The sequence below is a fragment of the Corvus cornix genome, chromosome 14 (assembly GCF_000738735.6).
Source record: "Corvus cornix cornix isolate S_Up_H32 chromosome 14, ASM73873v5, whole genome shotgun sequence".
Classification (NCBI taxonomy): domain Eukaryota; kingdom Metazoa; phylum Chordata; class Aves; order Passeriformes; family Corvidae; genus Corvus; species Corvus cornix.
The window spans coordinates 777038-792773 of record NC_046344.1 but is presented as its reverse complement, the minus strand read 5'-3'; the positions used below and the strand labels follow the sequence as shown (position 1 = coordinate 792773).

The 15736-nt window shown below is 44.0% G+C and overlaps 1 protein-coding gene across 4 annotated transcripts in view; it reads right to left on the bottom strand.

Moving 5' to 3' along the window:
* XYLT1 (xylosyltransferase 1) overlaps nt 1-15736 on the bottom strand; it is a 169329-nt gene that overhangs the window by 90361 nt on the left and 63232 nt on the right. For all 4 annotated transcript variants that reach the window (XM_039560113.1, XM_039560115.1, XM_039560112.1 and 1 more), the window contains one exon: nt 1514-2039. In XM_039560113.1, the coding sequence (XP_039416047.1) occupies nt 1514-2039 (526 nt within the window). The remainder of the gene's footprint in view (nt 1-1513; nt 2040-15736) is intronic.

Below are 15736 nucleotides of genomic sequence, written 5' to 3'. Positions count from 1 at the left end.
CTCTTATCTTCCCTCCAACTTGTGCTGCCTTTACTGTCCCTCTTCCCTTCTTCCCACTGAACACCACGTCTTCTGCCTGCTCCATTAATTCTCTGTCCACAGTGCCTGCCCACCCAGCTTAACAATTTGGAGTATTACCATGATAAGAAGGGGAGAAAAAACACCAAAAGAGACATGGCAAAAAACCAAAACAAAGCAGTCACAGATGCGCTGGGGTGGGGAATGGGGGTGCTCAGACTATTCATCCTGGCAAGATGCACCCTCTCTAAATTAAAAGCCTATGAATCCTGTTACAGGGAGATGTGCTTTTTTAGATACATTCTCTGGGGCAGCTCCTCTTTTTCACTGTCTGTACAGGGAATTTAACCTCCTAATCTCAGTAACAGCAACACTATCCTTCTCTCTACCACACTGAAATCACCCTAACCACTGCTTTGTGATGATGCAGCAAACAAGCCATCAGAGGATGTTCTCAATGAAGGGACCTAAACACCCCCTGGTTCCCATGGATCCCCATATTTATTCTACAGTCTCAAAGCAAGACCTATTCCCTAGTTTATAAACTCCCTCTGTACTTTCAGCTTGGACAAAGACATGGCATATCCTTCCGTGCAGGGGCTGGAAGTGCCAGTTACAGGGTGGGGACTCTGGGCTGTTGTATAAACAAATGCTGCTGTGGGTAACGCTGCTCCTTGATCGATACCCACTTTGATCAACTGATCAATGCTACTTTTTTTTAAAAGGCACTTTACAGAGAGCTTACAGCTGGATGAATGGTGCCACATGAAGCACTCTTTGAAAAGTAGAAAAAGGTCAGCTCGGACATGCAAGCTGACAGCAAGCTGAGAGGTAACTCGTGATCTGAGGACATGGAGACACCAAAACAACAAATCAAAGCTTGGCTTAGGCCAGCAGAGGTAACTGACTCTCCAGCAGTGATTTTAAAAATAGCTTTTGCTGATTCAAGAACATTAAAAATAGAAGTCAGCCACAAAATTGGATTTTCCCCGTGCTTTTGGAATTTTTTTTACTATACTTCTGATTATTACCTGGCTTATCAAAATGCTTAGGACTCCAACTGTGACAGGAAAGTAGCCATATGGCCATAACAGCAATGCCACTCATCTATTGGTTAGCATAAAGCTCCAAAATTCACAGTGGCTGTTCTCTGATTACCAAAAGCACACAACTCCTGCACAGCATAACAAGATTTTGACTACACTTCTCAGTGTCCATAGATTCAGAACTAAAAGAACAGGAGTAGCATCTGAATACCTAGATCCCATTGTGCAATAAAAATCTGGTGGAAGTGAATTCTACAGGAACCCACCAAGGATCTTGAGACATCCATATAATTCCCTGTTAAAAACACCCTCAAAGCCTCGCTTGTTTTCACAGACTGAGTCCATTACACATTCCTGCAGTAAAGCCGTTTTTGCCATCAGGAGGCCATTCCAACTGCACAGAATGCTTCCCCAACACAGCATTTCTCCTTCTCCATCTCCCAACTTACCCTCCAGGGCACAGAAACGCGTCACCTGCTCCGGCATCAGCTTCCCGAGCTTGTGCTGGCAGTAAACATCGGCGATCTCCTGGCGACACTGCTTGGACTTGGCCCGGGACATGGCTGACACGGCCTCCTTGCCCGTCACCTCACACCTGGCTGGCTGGTCGTACTTCAGCTCAGGGGAACTGTTCTCCACTTTTTTTAAAAGATGCTGTTTGGGAGACCTGTCAATGTCCTTCAGATTGCTGCTGACGCTGATGTTTTTCCCAGGGTGATCACTGACCTGCACCGCCTCATTGGAGTTCTTCCCCAGCAGCAAGTTCTCCTTCATCTTTTCCTCTTCCAGTTTCTTTCTCAAGTGCTCCTTTTGTTTGCTAAGGGGTTTTTTCACCAGCTCAGACTGGTGTTTTTGCCTCTGAGTCCTGGGAGCAAAGTTACTGTTATCAATAGTTTCAAAGTCCTTGGGGACCGAATTTTCATTATTGCTGTCTGTTCGCATTTTCTCTTTCGGTCGGTGGGAAAAATAGCCGTCCTACAAATGGGGAGAAAAATTACACTCATCTTACTGAAACAGCCACATCCCATGCATTATGAGCATTTCTTACACGAAAACATAGATCAATTACAATCCAACACACTGCAGAAAATCCCTGTGTTGGGGCTCACAGCAGACAGAAGCTGAGAGGCCTCTGGGGTCACCTGCACTGGCATCTCTTGCTCACTGGGCCACAGTCCAAGCCCTATCTCAGATGGAGCAGCGAGGTTTTACACAGGTTTGTGAGCAGTGATTAACCAGACACTTCACCCTGACACCATTAAATATCCATGAGAAAACAGACACAGTTTTCAAGGGAGCAAAAGTAGGTCCTTCAATGCTTTCCTTCACTCCTTGTGATTAACAATCACAGTTTGGTATCCCAGAACTGCTTCGTTTCTCTGCAGAAAGCACCACTTGACTACAGCCTGAGCTTGTTTTTTGTTTTGTTTTGGTTTTGGTTCCACACATTTGAACCCTCCCTGGGAGGGTCAGAGCCAGGCTCTGGTGTCAGCTCTTACCCATCATGTTTCTCCTCTCGATGCTCTTAGACAAATACACAGCCCATAATGTTGCAACATTCAAAACCTATCATATAAAGGAAAAGGAATAGATCATGTAGAATATTTGTCTGCATCAGAGGTGGGTGAGGTTGAGCTGCCTTTGCTCCAACCGTGGAAACTTGTGGGGGACACAATTTTTAGACCCATGGACACAGAAATATCTGTTTGCAGAAGTGATCAGTAGCAGATAAAATCGATGATGAATTGTTATTAAAACGTCTGAAGACAGGAGTAAAAATACTGATAGACTTTTTGAGTCTGTCCCGTTTCCTTTCCCCTGGTGGAACACCTAACCAAAAATCAGAGGCTGGGAAATGACAGCATCACTAATGATGACTGATGGGAGCATCTTTTAGCACCTATCAACCACATTTTGTATTCAAAACTTTTTATCAGCATGAGTTAATTGTTTCTCACACCTCTTCTGGGAGGAAGTATTTAACAGTCAGGGTTTGTAGAGAAAGGAGAGGGAGATAATGACTTATCCCAGGCCATGGAGGGAGTCAGTATCAGTTTGACCTCTACAGCTCAGCAATGAGAAATGTTTGAATAGTTTATTCATTAGAAGAGGTTGTTTAGCGAGTGAATAGTGATTCTCTCTCCATGAAAATGTCTAGTTTGCAACTAGCTCTAGCTGTCTGGCACAGAGGAATGCAAAGGAGTTTTAAAAAAAAACCAACACCAGACAACAACTCACAAACCAAAATCCAAACATTTTTCAAACAAACAAAATATTTCTAGTTTGGGAAGAAATATTTTTAAAAAAATAAAATTCTAAGATTTAAGGGCAAGCACGAAATCAGTTCCTTCTCTCAGTCTTACTTCTTTAGGGAAAAGAAAAGAATAGCATTTATGTAGAAAGACAGGGTCATTTAAGTAGAAAAACAATCAGAGCTCATCCAATCACTCCATGCCCTTGCAAAAAGTCCCTCTCCAGCTCTCCTGTAGCTGCTTCAGGAACTGGAAGATGCTATAAAGAAACCTCTGGAGACTTTATAGGACCATTTTTCCAAGACGAAGTGTGACACTGTGGATGGCACAGAGCACAGGCCTAAGAGAAGGATTTCCACAAGCAGAAATGTTCTGTCCTAACTTTATCTGGTTCTCAGAAGATACAAGGAGAGGTTAACTGCTGAGTGCTCAAAGGCAAGAGCCCTGGCAGGGGAATTTTAATGGCTGTGGGGCCTCTTCTGAGCGTGTGCACGCTGCAGTTCAGCAATAGCAAGCAAATACTCCAAAACTGGGAAAGAACAGTCTGTACCCAGGAGTGTGCATGAGATCACTGCCAATTACATACTGATTGCCATTGATGCTAAAAATAATACTATAATATTAATGCAAAAAAACCATAAAATGGCTCTGAGCTTAAAATGTTATGAGAGAATTTGAGTTCAGCTCCAAATTCTGCTCCCTGATGAACACACAGATTTAAATTCTCCAAATTCTCCCTCTGGTGTGTTGTACTAAAGTTTGTCAGACACAATGGATGCTCTTTGGTGTATTAGCCACTGTATCTGCAGAGAGTCAGGGTCTGGGGCTCAGGTACTCTGAGCCTGATTGAATTCGAAGTCCCATCTATCTCAGGAGGGAAAGCCTGGGTTTCTGCAGAGACTTTGCAGTCTACTGAGGAAACCATGGAATAAATCGCTGCTGTCACCTACTACAGCCCCAACAACAGCTGCTGCTGCTCGCTGTACCTGGCACAAATACAGAGAATTTGGAAGAACTTCACAGCTGTCTGTAATGACAAATGGATTTTAATGACAGCCTGTTAACACTCTCAGAGGCTTTCGAAAGCACAACCCACAGCAGTTCAGCCAGACCCCAGTAGGTTCACACACCTGCAGACTGCCTCTCTTCACGTGTTTCACTTGCATCTGTCACCTCTGTCTGCATCCAAGCCAAGCATCTTCAAGCATAAACATGCATTTGGGGTTGCCCAGGTGACAACTCTCCTGTAATCTTTCAGGTACAGTTCTGTATCCTGCGTGCCAAAGGCAGGAGGTTAAAGACTATGGCTCCAAAATTCCGACAAGGCAGCCCTTTCTCAGCGGGGTGTCCCACTGCAGGATACACCACACAGCCATGAGGTACAACTCACAGAGTTTCCCACTGCCCCTGAAGGACCCCTCTGCCACCAGCCTGCACCAAGCAATGTAACTGGTAATTTTTGCAATACACAAAAAGCCAGCACTAAACCAATTTCAATTCTGCTTTCAGAGAGAGAACCTAATGCACATTTAAATCAGCAGAGACCCAAACATCAGCAGAGTGGGGTGCACCAGCTCTGCAGACAGCAAGGGCACGCAGGCTGTGGCTGAGGGATGCAGCTCGAGGCACCAAAGCCAAGGGAGAGCCCACACCGTGCAGGCAGGGACTGCTCCAGCATCACCTGCCCCACACCTGCGGAGGCACAGGGCTGCTGAAGGCTCCTTTTGGAAAGGCTTTGTAGGGAACACTAAAGAAAACCCTCATCAGTTCTCAAAGACACACAATAGGAGCTTACATTTATCTGCCAGAGGCTCTCACTGCGTTGTGCAGAGCACTTCCTCCTGACCATAAGAAAATGCTCCCTTCTCAGGACAAGTTACTCATTGTATGATTTCTTTATCAACAAAGTCCTATAAATACTACACAGATGGATGGACCACGTGCCACCAAGCCCTGAATGGCAAATATTCACAGTTACAGTTTATCTGACAACTCATTTTCTCCCCAGCACGGAAGGATTTGCTGTCTTTTTGTACTGAGAACATTTTCTCATATTCTTCCTCTGGCAAAGCTTGGTACCTCAAAGACACAGCAAAACAAACCAGAAATATGCATATGCACACACAGAGCAACAACAAAACACACAGGTCTTCCTCTAAATACAAAGTACTGGACATGCTGGCCTTGAGGACCAGCTATAAATCAAACATCTGTACTATGAAAACTACATATTTTCCCTCCTTTCACATAGCAAAGCACACAATCATTGACCTCATGTGAAAATATGCAATGCCTGGGCAGTCATGCAGGATCACACACAGCTGAGGCCCCCAGAGCTGGGGCAGGCACTCGCTGGGTGAGCTGTTCAGGATCCAAACCAGCCCCCAGCTCCCAGAGGTGGGGGAATAGCTGCAAAATCTGTATCACATGTCAAAGCCTCAGAGACCTGGTCAGCTTTCACAGGACCATCTATTTTACCTGTCCTGTGACCGAGAAGAATTTAAACAGAACTATGAAAAGATAATTAAAACAAGTTTCTGTTCAATATTAATCACAGCTGTGACATATTATTTTGTATTGCTTGTTAATTATTCCAATAATGACACCTTCTAATTGCCAGAGGGGTCAGAGGATGGCATCTCAACAATTAAATGGTTTTTTTCTGCTCTTATGTTTGTGCATTTGAGGGCTGTTTCTTAGCTGAAATCAAAACCTTTTGCCTCCAGAACTACAAACTTTATGCTGTGGTCACCCCATTGTCTCCTGTCCTACCACACTCACATCTTTCAAACTGTAAAACCACCACTGCTCTGCTTGAAGCCCTTGTGAAGCCACATGGATGCAGAGCAGACATCCCATTGTGCCACCAAAACAAAGAAGAAATTGGGAACTTTAATTGAAGATGTGGTTGATGTGCCATGAGACCCTTGGAAAATGAGTATGTTTGGCAGGTTTGAACAAAAATGTGGCCAAAGACAGCAGATGGAGGAAAGGCAGCAGATGTTAATGTAGTTATATATTTCCATATGTTTTTCTGTTTTGCTGTAATAAGTACATTGTACTTCTAATTGTCAGTGGCTGAAGACTTGGGAGAAACATTTTGTGAGAAATATATTACTTATGCCTCTCATTAGAGAGGGAGATGCAAAAGGTGAAAATAGGTTTATTGACTTGCAAAGTAGCAAAGATAAAAGATGTAATTGCTTCAAACACAGTGCTTTCTGTTATGTAAAAGGAAAATGAAACAAAGCAATCATTTGGGTTAAAAGGGGGGGATTCTGATGCTTGAAAAAGCATGAGTCCTTCAGGTTCAGCACTAACAGATACAGGCACAGCCAGCCCAAAACTATTGCAACACCTGGCATTTCAAAATGCAGAGTAACAGATGGACCACCACCAAGTGCACAGGGGACCCCTCAGTGGAACATCTGCATTGGGAAGTGATTGTCTGGAGGATTATTTTCCCCTTCCTTTCCAAAACTGTTACCATCCATTTTCAGTTTTCCTTAACATCAATTTCAGCAGTGTGATCCAAAACACCAGAAACAACATCATGAAAACATCATTAATAGAAGTTGCTTTTATCCCTTTTGACATATATACATTAAGGGAAGATGTTCTGGTTTGAAATAGAATTAAAACAGCTTCAAAACTTTGGCTGCTTTCCTCAAAAGAGTTTTTCTGGTTTTTACTAACATATGACTTACTTTGAGAGTGATTTAGATTAGGGAGTAAAATAATATTGCATGCCTCAAGAGACCAAACAGCTTTTCACATTTGTTCCAGCTTAGCACAGTAACTGTACAAAAAGCCATATTGTATCAACAGTAATTTCAGATGTTCATCCAGTTATTAAAAAGTTTGGAATACTGCTAGAGGGAGCTGTGAAAGCACATATCCATAGTGCTTCCAAAACTGACCTCTTTGTTTTCTGCTAGTTTAAACTTCTCGGGAAAGTTTGGACTTTGACAGCACAGACCAGTCGAATTCATTCAATCCGTAACAGAACTTGATTTATAACCAGGAACTGCCCCCACTTTACACATTTTGTTCGCTTCAAAGGACGCTGGATCTCATTAAGGCTCCAGACCAGGCACAAGCCCTTCTTTTGGCAAAGGTCCCTCCCGGTGCCACTGACCAACAGGAACAGCAGCACTCCCTGAGCTGGGGGAAGTTCTTTTGTCTGCACACACATTTTAACAGTTCCCACCTCTGCTTTGCAGCAGCTTCAGCTCTGCCTGCGTGTGTGGACCATGGAACCCATGGTGATACAACACATTGCTCAGCTCCCAGGCAAACAAGCCCTCAAAAGACTGCTCACTTGAGCATCTGTCCTGGAACAATAACCAGTGTTATTAAGCCTCCTGGATCCACATCAGCATAACCACATCTTCAAACAGAATTCACCGCAAAGCTAGGAAAGAGATGGAGGAGGACTGGCCTGACAGTGCAACATGCAGCTTCTGAGGAAGCTCAGGAAAACCCTGGAGGTTTATTTTCCTACAGCTTCTCTCCAAGAGAAGGTGGATCTTACAGTCCTTCCAACACAGAGCTCAGACATGAAGGAGCTTACGAGGAAGTCAGCCTTCTCTCAAGGGAAAGGTATTTAAGTGACTTTTTATAATAATGTCTATACTTTGTGATCCTTGAACAGGACCCTCAGTGAGGCAAAGACGTGGTAGAGCAGCAGCAGACACTAATTAATGCCCCACAACTTCTTAACAGGAGTTCAGCAGGTAAGGTCAAGAACTGATAAATCTACATGGTTGTTTTTCCTGATGGCTATTCCGATACTGAAAGGAAAATGTGAGATGTTCTGTGTTTTTATTTCTCACCAAATTGTACTGCTTCATTATTTGGCAAAGGTGCCCCAAAGAGATGTTGTGTAAATAAATAACACAAAGTAAGAATGGGGTAAAGCTTAATCATTTGCATGTTTAAAATACAGACACAACAACCACACTGAATACCCATTACCAGCCAACCTTTCATTCTTATTTTTTCACCTTCCCCTCTCAATGGCCAACCCCATCAAAAAATAACACGGTTATTTTGAACTGAATTCCCCTCCTTTCATCTCTATTTCTTTCATCCAGAATTCAGCCAATATAGATTTTATATCTTTCAGAGCAGTAGTAAACACTTGAAATTGTTTCCTGGTGACTTGTTATTAACTAGATTCCAGCTAAACTCATCAGGAGGCCTATTCCAACTCCAATCTAAACAATCTTGAGCAGCCCAGGGTGAATTGCTGAGACACACAATAGATCTCTGGCAGCTATAGAAATTAAACATAATCAAAATATGGATGGTAGAAACCAAAGACACCCTCACATACAAATGGAAACACCCCTGTAAAATACAGTCAGTTTAGCAGAAAAGAATTCAGCCTTAATTAGGTAGAAAATCTATTTAGATGAATATAACGCAAAGAATAATAATGAACTTCAGGATTACATTTTGTAACTTGGAGGGAAAAAACAACACAAATAAATAGGAAGTAATTGGACCTTATTTAATAGTCTCAGACTATCAGCTCGAACAACTATAATCATTAAAGGCCCTGCAGTGATCTTCTACTGATAAATGATGTTGAATCAGAATTACAACACAACAAGCATGAAGAGCAAAGCCTATTTATTAATATGAGCAACACTAAAAGAAACGGATTCATTCCCATCTATTTTCCCCAGCATCACAAGGAGTCTTTGAACCAAGCACATAGAAATGAAAGGACTCCATGTTTCCTCTTGTTTTGGGTGAGACTGAAATATTAACACTCCCACACACGTGCTTACTGCAGGGGCACTGCAGAGGAGCAGCAGCCACCCGCTGCTGCATTGGTGGGTGTGCTACACACTGGCTTGTGTCTTCACAGAAAGTTCTTCTGCAAGACCAGTAGTTACATTCATAAAATAAAAACTGAAAAAGCCAGGGGATTACTATGGGCTCTGCCACCTACTTCCTTAGCTACCCTGCCAGCAGTTCACCCTTCCTGAAAATTCAGCCTGGGACCCGGCACCACTCCGGCAAGGGTGGTGTATGTGGTACTGCATTCTCAGCTCTTGCAAATTCATTCAGAGCTATACAAATGAGCAGGTTTAACAACACGATGAGAGATTAGAGTGCTGGAGTTAAAAGATAGAGCAAAATAAAAATTTCTGATACCAAAAACGATGCACCTTTAAGTTCCAAAACTTGTCATTTTACTGGCTTCAGTAAAGATCATGAAGAATATGTGCATTAGGAAAAGACATCAAAAAGTTTTCTAGGAAACTGCCCTCCTCTCTTACCTGCATAGATACTCACTTTGGAGACCAAACCCTTTTTCTGTACCGTACTAAACATATTGACTACATCTGAGCCAAACACCAGATTGTACAGTGCCCAGCTTTCTTCAGCCACAGAGCAGCTTTCCTCTCCTGCTGTAAGCACAGTGCTGTCAAAGCAGTTCTTTGTAACCACACTGCCTTTAACAACGGTTGTGTTTCCACAACTCCTCACTTACAGTTCTGTCAGAAACAAGGGCTCCCTCCACACACAGGCAGTGATCATATCCCAGCATATCCAGCAGAACCAGATGGACAGCACAGCATAATGTTAACTTAGCCACTGCTCATAGACTATGCCACACAGAAAAATCAAATCACAATATACTCCATTGTTTTAATGAACATCATTATGTTAGAGCAGAAAAAAATGGAAGGCAGAGAAACAGTGATGAAAAATGGGGCCTGTCTATCAAGAAATTCTTGCTTGTGTCTTCCTCATACCTTGCTATTCTAAACCAGAAAAATAATGTAAAGTGAGCTGTAAACTTTAAATTTGCATCTACAAATAGATAACGTGTGAATTTATCAGATGTATCAGAGATTTTGGTAAGTTGCCTTCTATAGCATCAGCACTAGTCCAAAACATGCTGTGAGGGAATATAGCAGTGGCAATACTCAGCAGTGGCACTATTTCCACTTAATTGGAATTAAATGGGCAGTGGAAGGATGATTGCAGGATGAGATTACTACCTTTGGCTTTCTAAACAGTTGCCCTTTGGATTTTTTTCTTGATTTTGCAGCACTCAAGTCACACCAAGCACTGTGATAGGGTGAAAGGCAAAGACACATTTCAGTTCCAGGGACAAGCTGTCAGTGACTCCACACATTCAGTGGTGCTTTCTCTCATGCAGTCAATGGGAAATTCAATCACAGGTTTCCCCCTCTGTTTTTATATCTCAAACCTGGTGTGCAGGACAGGATTTAGTCCTTTATACACAAGACAGTTCTCTTTTACAAGCATATTTAATAACCTACACCAACCTTGGTGCACATACTACTACTGTAATGCACTGTAATTCTTTAGAAAGAAACTATTTTGAGAATTTTCTGATTGCTGGAACACAGTTTCATTTGCAAAGACAGCACAATGATAGCTCACACATCACACTATGTGTATCTTTCAAAACATGTATTTCTCATTAGTAATTTTACTATGCCAACCATTCCAAATATCAAAGTGACACCTGACAATTATAATGCTAGATGTTCACCAACATCATAATAACGCTTCAGCAGAGTGATATTTGCAAGGGTTTGAAAGGAAGAAAATCTCTGCCTAAGATCTGGCGTAGGATGCATAAACTGCAGGGATGAGGGCACTGCCAGAAATCAGCCTAAGGGAACTGTTGGTATCACAGATTCGAAGCTAACAGCTTCTAATCCATGGCTTGCAAGGACGGATATATCCACATGAAGCAATGCTAAGGAGACTCTGTGCCCCCTCAGTAACGGGGGTAGATTAAGCACTGTCATTTTGCAGGCTTTGGCCCTTTGCTTGGTGCTTTTTATATATCCAAGAGAAAAGACTTTCAGTACCCTATTTTGCCTGATGGACTACTCTGTCTCAGTGACACGATGCTGCTGTGAAAGATGCAAATCCAGCAAGTGCCCACAGCCCGGGTCCTTGTGCACTGGTGCTGGCAGCATCGCTTCCCACGGCAGCAGCCCGTAACCCCAGGGACGCCTCAGCGCCTTCCTGGAAAAGCCCCTCGTGGAGACGGGCAGCAGGCACATCATTCCCTCTGCGGAGGGCGGGAGGGCTCGGGAGGAGCGGCCGGGAAGGACCCCGGAACGCGGCCTTTGGCCAGCGCCCGCCGCCCCCGCCGGGCCAGCCCCGATCGACCGAGCTGCAGCCCCGAACAGCAATGCAGCCCCGGAACAGCAATGCAGCCCCGAACAGCAATGCAGCCCTGGAACAGCAATGCAGCCCTGGAACAGCAATGCAGCTCTGGAACAGCAATGCAGCCCCGAACAGCAATGCAGCCCCGAACAGCAGTGCAGCCCTGGAACAGCAATGCAGCTCTGGAACAGCAATGCAGCCCCGAACAGCAGTGCAGCCCCGAACAGCAATGCAGCCCTGGAACAGCAGTGCAGCCCTGGAACAGCAATGCAGCCCCGAACAGCAATGCAGCCCCGAACAGCAATGCAGCCCTGGAACAGCAATGCAGCCCCGGAACAGCAATGCAGCCCCGGAACAGCAATGCAGCCCCAGAACAGCAATGCAGCCCCACAACAGCAATGCAGCTCTGGAACAGCAATGCAGCTCCGAACAGCAATGCAGCCCCGGAACAGCAATGCAGCCCCGAACAGCAATGCAGCCCCGAACAGCAATGCAGCCCCACAACAGCAATGCAGCCCCGGAACAGCAATGCAGCCCCAGAACAGCAATGCAGCCCCACAACAGCAATGCAGCCCCGGAACAGCAATGCAGCTCTGGAACAGCAATGCAGCCCCGAACAGCAATGCAGCCCTGGAACAGCAATGCAGCCCCACAACAGCAATGCAGCTCTGGAACAGCAGTGCAGCCCCGAACAGCAATGCAGCCCCACAACAGCAATGCAGCCCCAAACAGCAATGCAGCCTGGAACAGCAATGCAGCCCCGAACAGCAGTGCAGCCCCGAACAGCAATGCAGCTCTGGAACAGCAATGCAGCCCCGAACAGCAATGCAGCCCCAAACAGCAGTGCAGCCCCGAACAGCAATGCAGCCCCGCTGTAAGCTGCATGGCACACAGGAAGGAGGGGAAAGCCCTGGGGCACAGAGGAAACAAAGAGCCGCCGGTGAGCGCTCCCAGCAGGTACCGCACGCGAACCCAGCGAGCTCCGGGCGGGCGGCACCGCCGGACACGGGCAGCGACCATCGACCATCGCCAGCGCAGCTCGGAGCGCGGCCCTTTCTTACTCCTTATTAGCTTGAAATTATGTTAGCCGAGCAGATCTGAAGAAATCTGATGCAAGCCGAAGCCTGCTGTAAATCCGCATGCGAAAGGATGCATTTCGCAGGCGGTGAAAGCCGAGAACGAGCTGTCGTCTTCACTTAGTTTAATTCCTGTGTGCCCTTTTGAGCAGCACAAGCCTTCATCAAGAAGAAACAACGAGCGTCTCTATGACCCAGATTCTCAGTTTATGCCCAAATAAATTTTACATTCTTCTGAAAGTAAAGGCTTTGAATGACTGTTGAAATGTACATGGGCTATTATTGGCTCCTCGGATTGCTCAAGGAACTTTAAAAAGACCAGACTTACGAATCTATTAGGCAACATTTTCTCTTTGTGTTGAAATCTCCAAGATAATGAATGTCTTGGAAAGAGCAACACGATTGTTATCATCCTTAACTCTTTGACCGAAGGCATGAGCTGGGCTGCTTCCAGTAAACAAGTGGTTCGTGTTAATTTTATAGACGTGATTAAAATAAGTAAAGAGGCACTTGAATTATTTTTTCCTTTGCAGTTAGTGAATAAATGTGGGCTAGTTGGCCAAAAGTCCCCACTGACACAGAATATTGCTGCAAGACAGTAGTGGTTGGAAAAACCCCTGTTCATCTTATCTGCCATCAATTGTCCACAGAGAGAGGGAATGACAATTGCAATGTTACACAACATCCATAAATACAAATTCCTCTTCTCTACAGTCAACAAGACTGTTCCCACGCATAAGGGAATTACTTCAGTGCTGGTTTTACAGATAAGGTGGAATTCTGGCAGTGCCCACCCAGAAGTCAATGGACAGGAGAAAGTCTTTCACTCCTGGTGAGCCACATCAGCCCCACACGGATCCAGCACATTCCAGCACAGTCCTGCTCACAAAACACACGACAGCCTTCCTTGTGGGGCAGGGACTGAACTCACAGCAAATCCAGATGATGAGCTACAATTGCTTGCAATGCTAATTATTCTATGCAATGCCCATATTCTAATGCAATCTCCTATAAAGAAACTATTCTTTTTTACAATATAATTCCATTTATGTTGTGAACTGGTTGGCAGCGAAATTTCTGAAGCTCTAAACACATCTACTTTGAAAATTGTCTCCAAGTATGTACAAAGCAACAGGCTGCTGAGCAAGAAACAAAAAAAGGACAATATTGCATGAAGCAGGAAAGTAAATTTACTTTCACTGCTGTTCCAGGCATTTGGAGGGGCAGAGCAGGGGAGAACGGTGAAATAAAGAGTATCCAACACCAGAAAAAAACATGCATTAAATATATGCATGAATATAAAAATAGAGTCTGAGCAAGGAAATGGCCTCCCCACTGCACTTAGGAGTAAAACTGCAGATACACAGCTCAGTGCACAGGAAAAGGGCAGAGCCAAGAGTGCAAACTGAAAGGCAACTATCTGACATGAAAAACATAACTGACAAGTATATGTAGGAAATTGTTTAATACCAGCCCTCTTGACTGTCAGCCTGACGTTCATTAAGTGCAAAGAAAAAGTCTTTAAAAAGCAGCATTTAATTACTCATGGAATGTTTTAATTGCTATCACAAAGCAGTTGTTTTTAATTACAGATCACATTAATACAAATATGATCTGATCCTGATCATTAGGATTACCTGTAGTGATCTCATTCACCAACAATAGTATCTTTGTATTTGAAGTAAAATGTCAGTAAAAAGCCATGGGAACTTCATCATTAATGTGCAAGCAGTGTAATCTTAATTTCCTCCTGCAGATACTGAACTGAGACCAATCATGCAAGATTTTCCAGTATGTAAAATAACTGTCACTATTCATTACAAAGAATATGAAGCAAAAGGAACACTGAAATAACAAGGCTGAAACAATTTTCCAGATTTAGAAAAATCCATGCCACACTTTTTCTAAGAGCATTTTTTCAAGGGCTAAATTTTCCCAGGAATCCTGAAAACAAGATGTAATGTTCCCTCATTCAGAGTTCAGTTCTGGGTTGGTAAGTAAGCCCATGGTAGGCTGACTATTCAACCTACCTCTCATGCAGATGATGATACAACCTCAAGTGTATAGCAGGTATTGTTTACTTAAGGAAAACTGACTGACTGAAGATCAGTGGAATTTCCAGCAGTTAAAGATTTTAGTTCTTGATAGTAAAAAAATGATCAAGCAGACTTAATGACAAAATGTACAAAGGCCAGAGTAATGCATGGCTCAGAAAAGGGAATTACAGGGGAAGAAACCCAATCTTCAATAATAACTTATGTCAAGCAAGTGCAGACTGTGACATCAGCACACATGGATGTGAAAGTAGACAGCTTTCAGAAATGTTAAACAAAGGGCCCAGACCTCCAGGACCCTGAGCATTTTACAAAAATTGGAAGAGAAGTAAGGAAAACAAAGCAGCTTTCTAAAAGATAAGTGTAAATGCATAGGCAGCAGAAGTTTTACACATTACTCAGGACATACATGGTATAGACAATGAGAAGGAATGAGTTTGATCAATACTTAGGTTATTCTCTAGAAAATGTGGGCAGTTTGAAGACATGAGCTCTGGATTAACTGTATTAAACATTTAGTTAGCCTCAGTCTCCTTCAGACTATAATTTCTGACCTCATCCTGAACTTTGCTGCTGGGCACCTGTCCCCTCAGATGCCATCCATGGCAAATACAATGTGTTTTATGTTTGTCTTTTAATCTTATCTCTCAGCTTCTGCTTTGGTGTTCGATAGTTCACCTTTTGTCTGATTGCTGCCCTTACTTGGGTTCCAACCTTTGCAGAGCTGCAAAGCTGTCAGACAAGGAACAAAAAAACTCGTTTCTAAATAGATAAGGGAACGGAAGAACAGCCACGGGTCAGGTTCTGCCTGAAGTTAGGACAGTAGGTTTTGTGAAGCGCTGCCAAGATGAGTCAGGCTTCCTCCTCTGCTGCCTTGCTGGTGAAAGTACGTGAAATGTCCCAAAACTTTTCAGCCTTAAAGCTCTAATACAGCTTCAGGCAAGGACCAAGGACTGCACTGTTTCTCCACCCTGCCCATCTTTACCCTCCATCCAGCTCAGTGAGGCTGCCTCTTGCACTGCTGGACTGGCACAGCTGTATCAACAGGGAGGCCTCATGTTGGCCTGGTTCAGGAGCCCTGACTGGGACCAAGCCACCAGTATTTTCCAGTTCTTTGT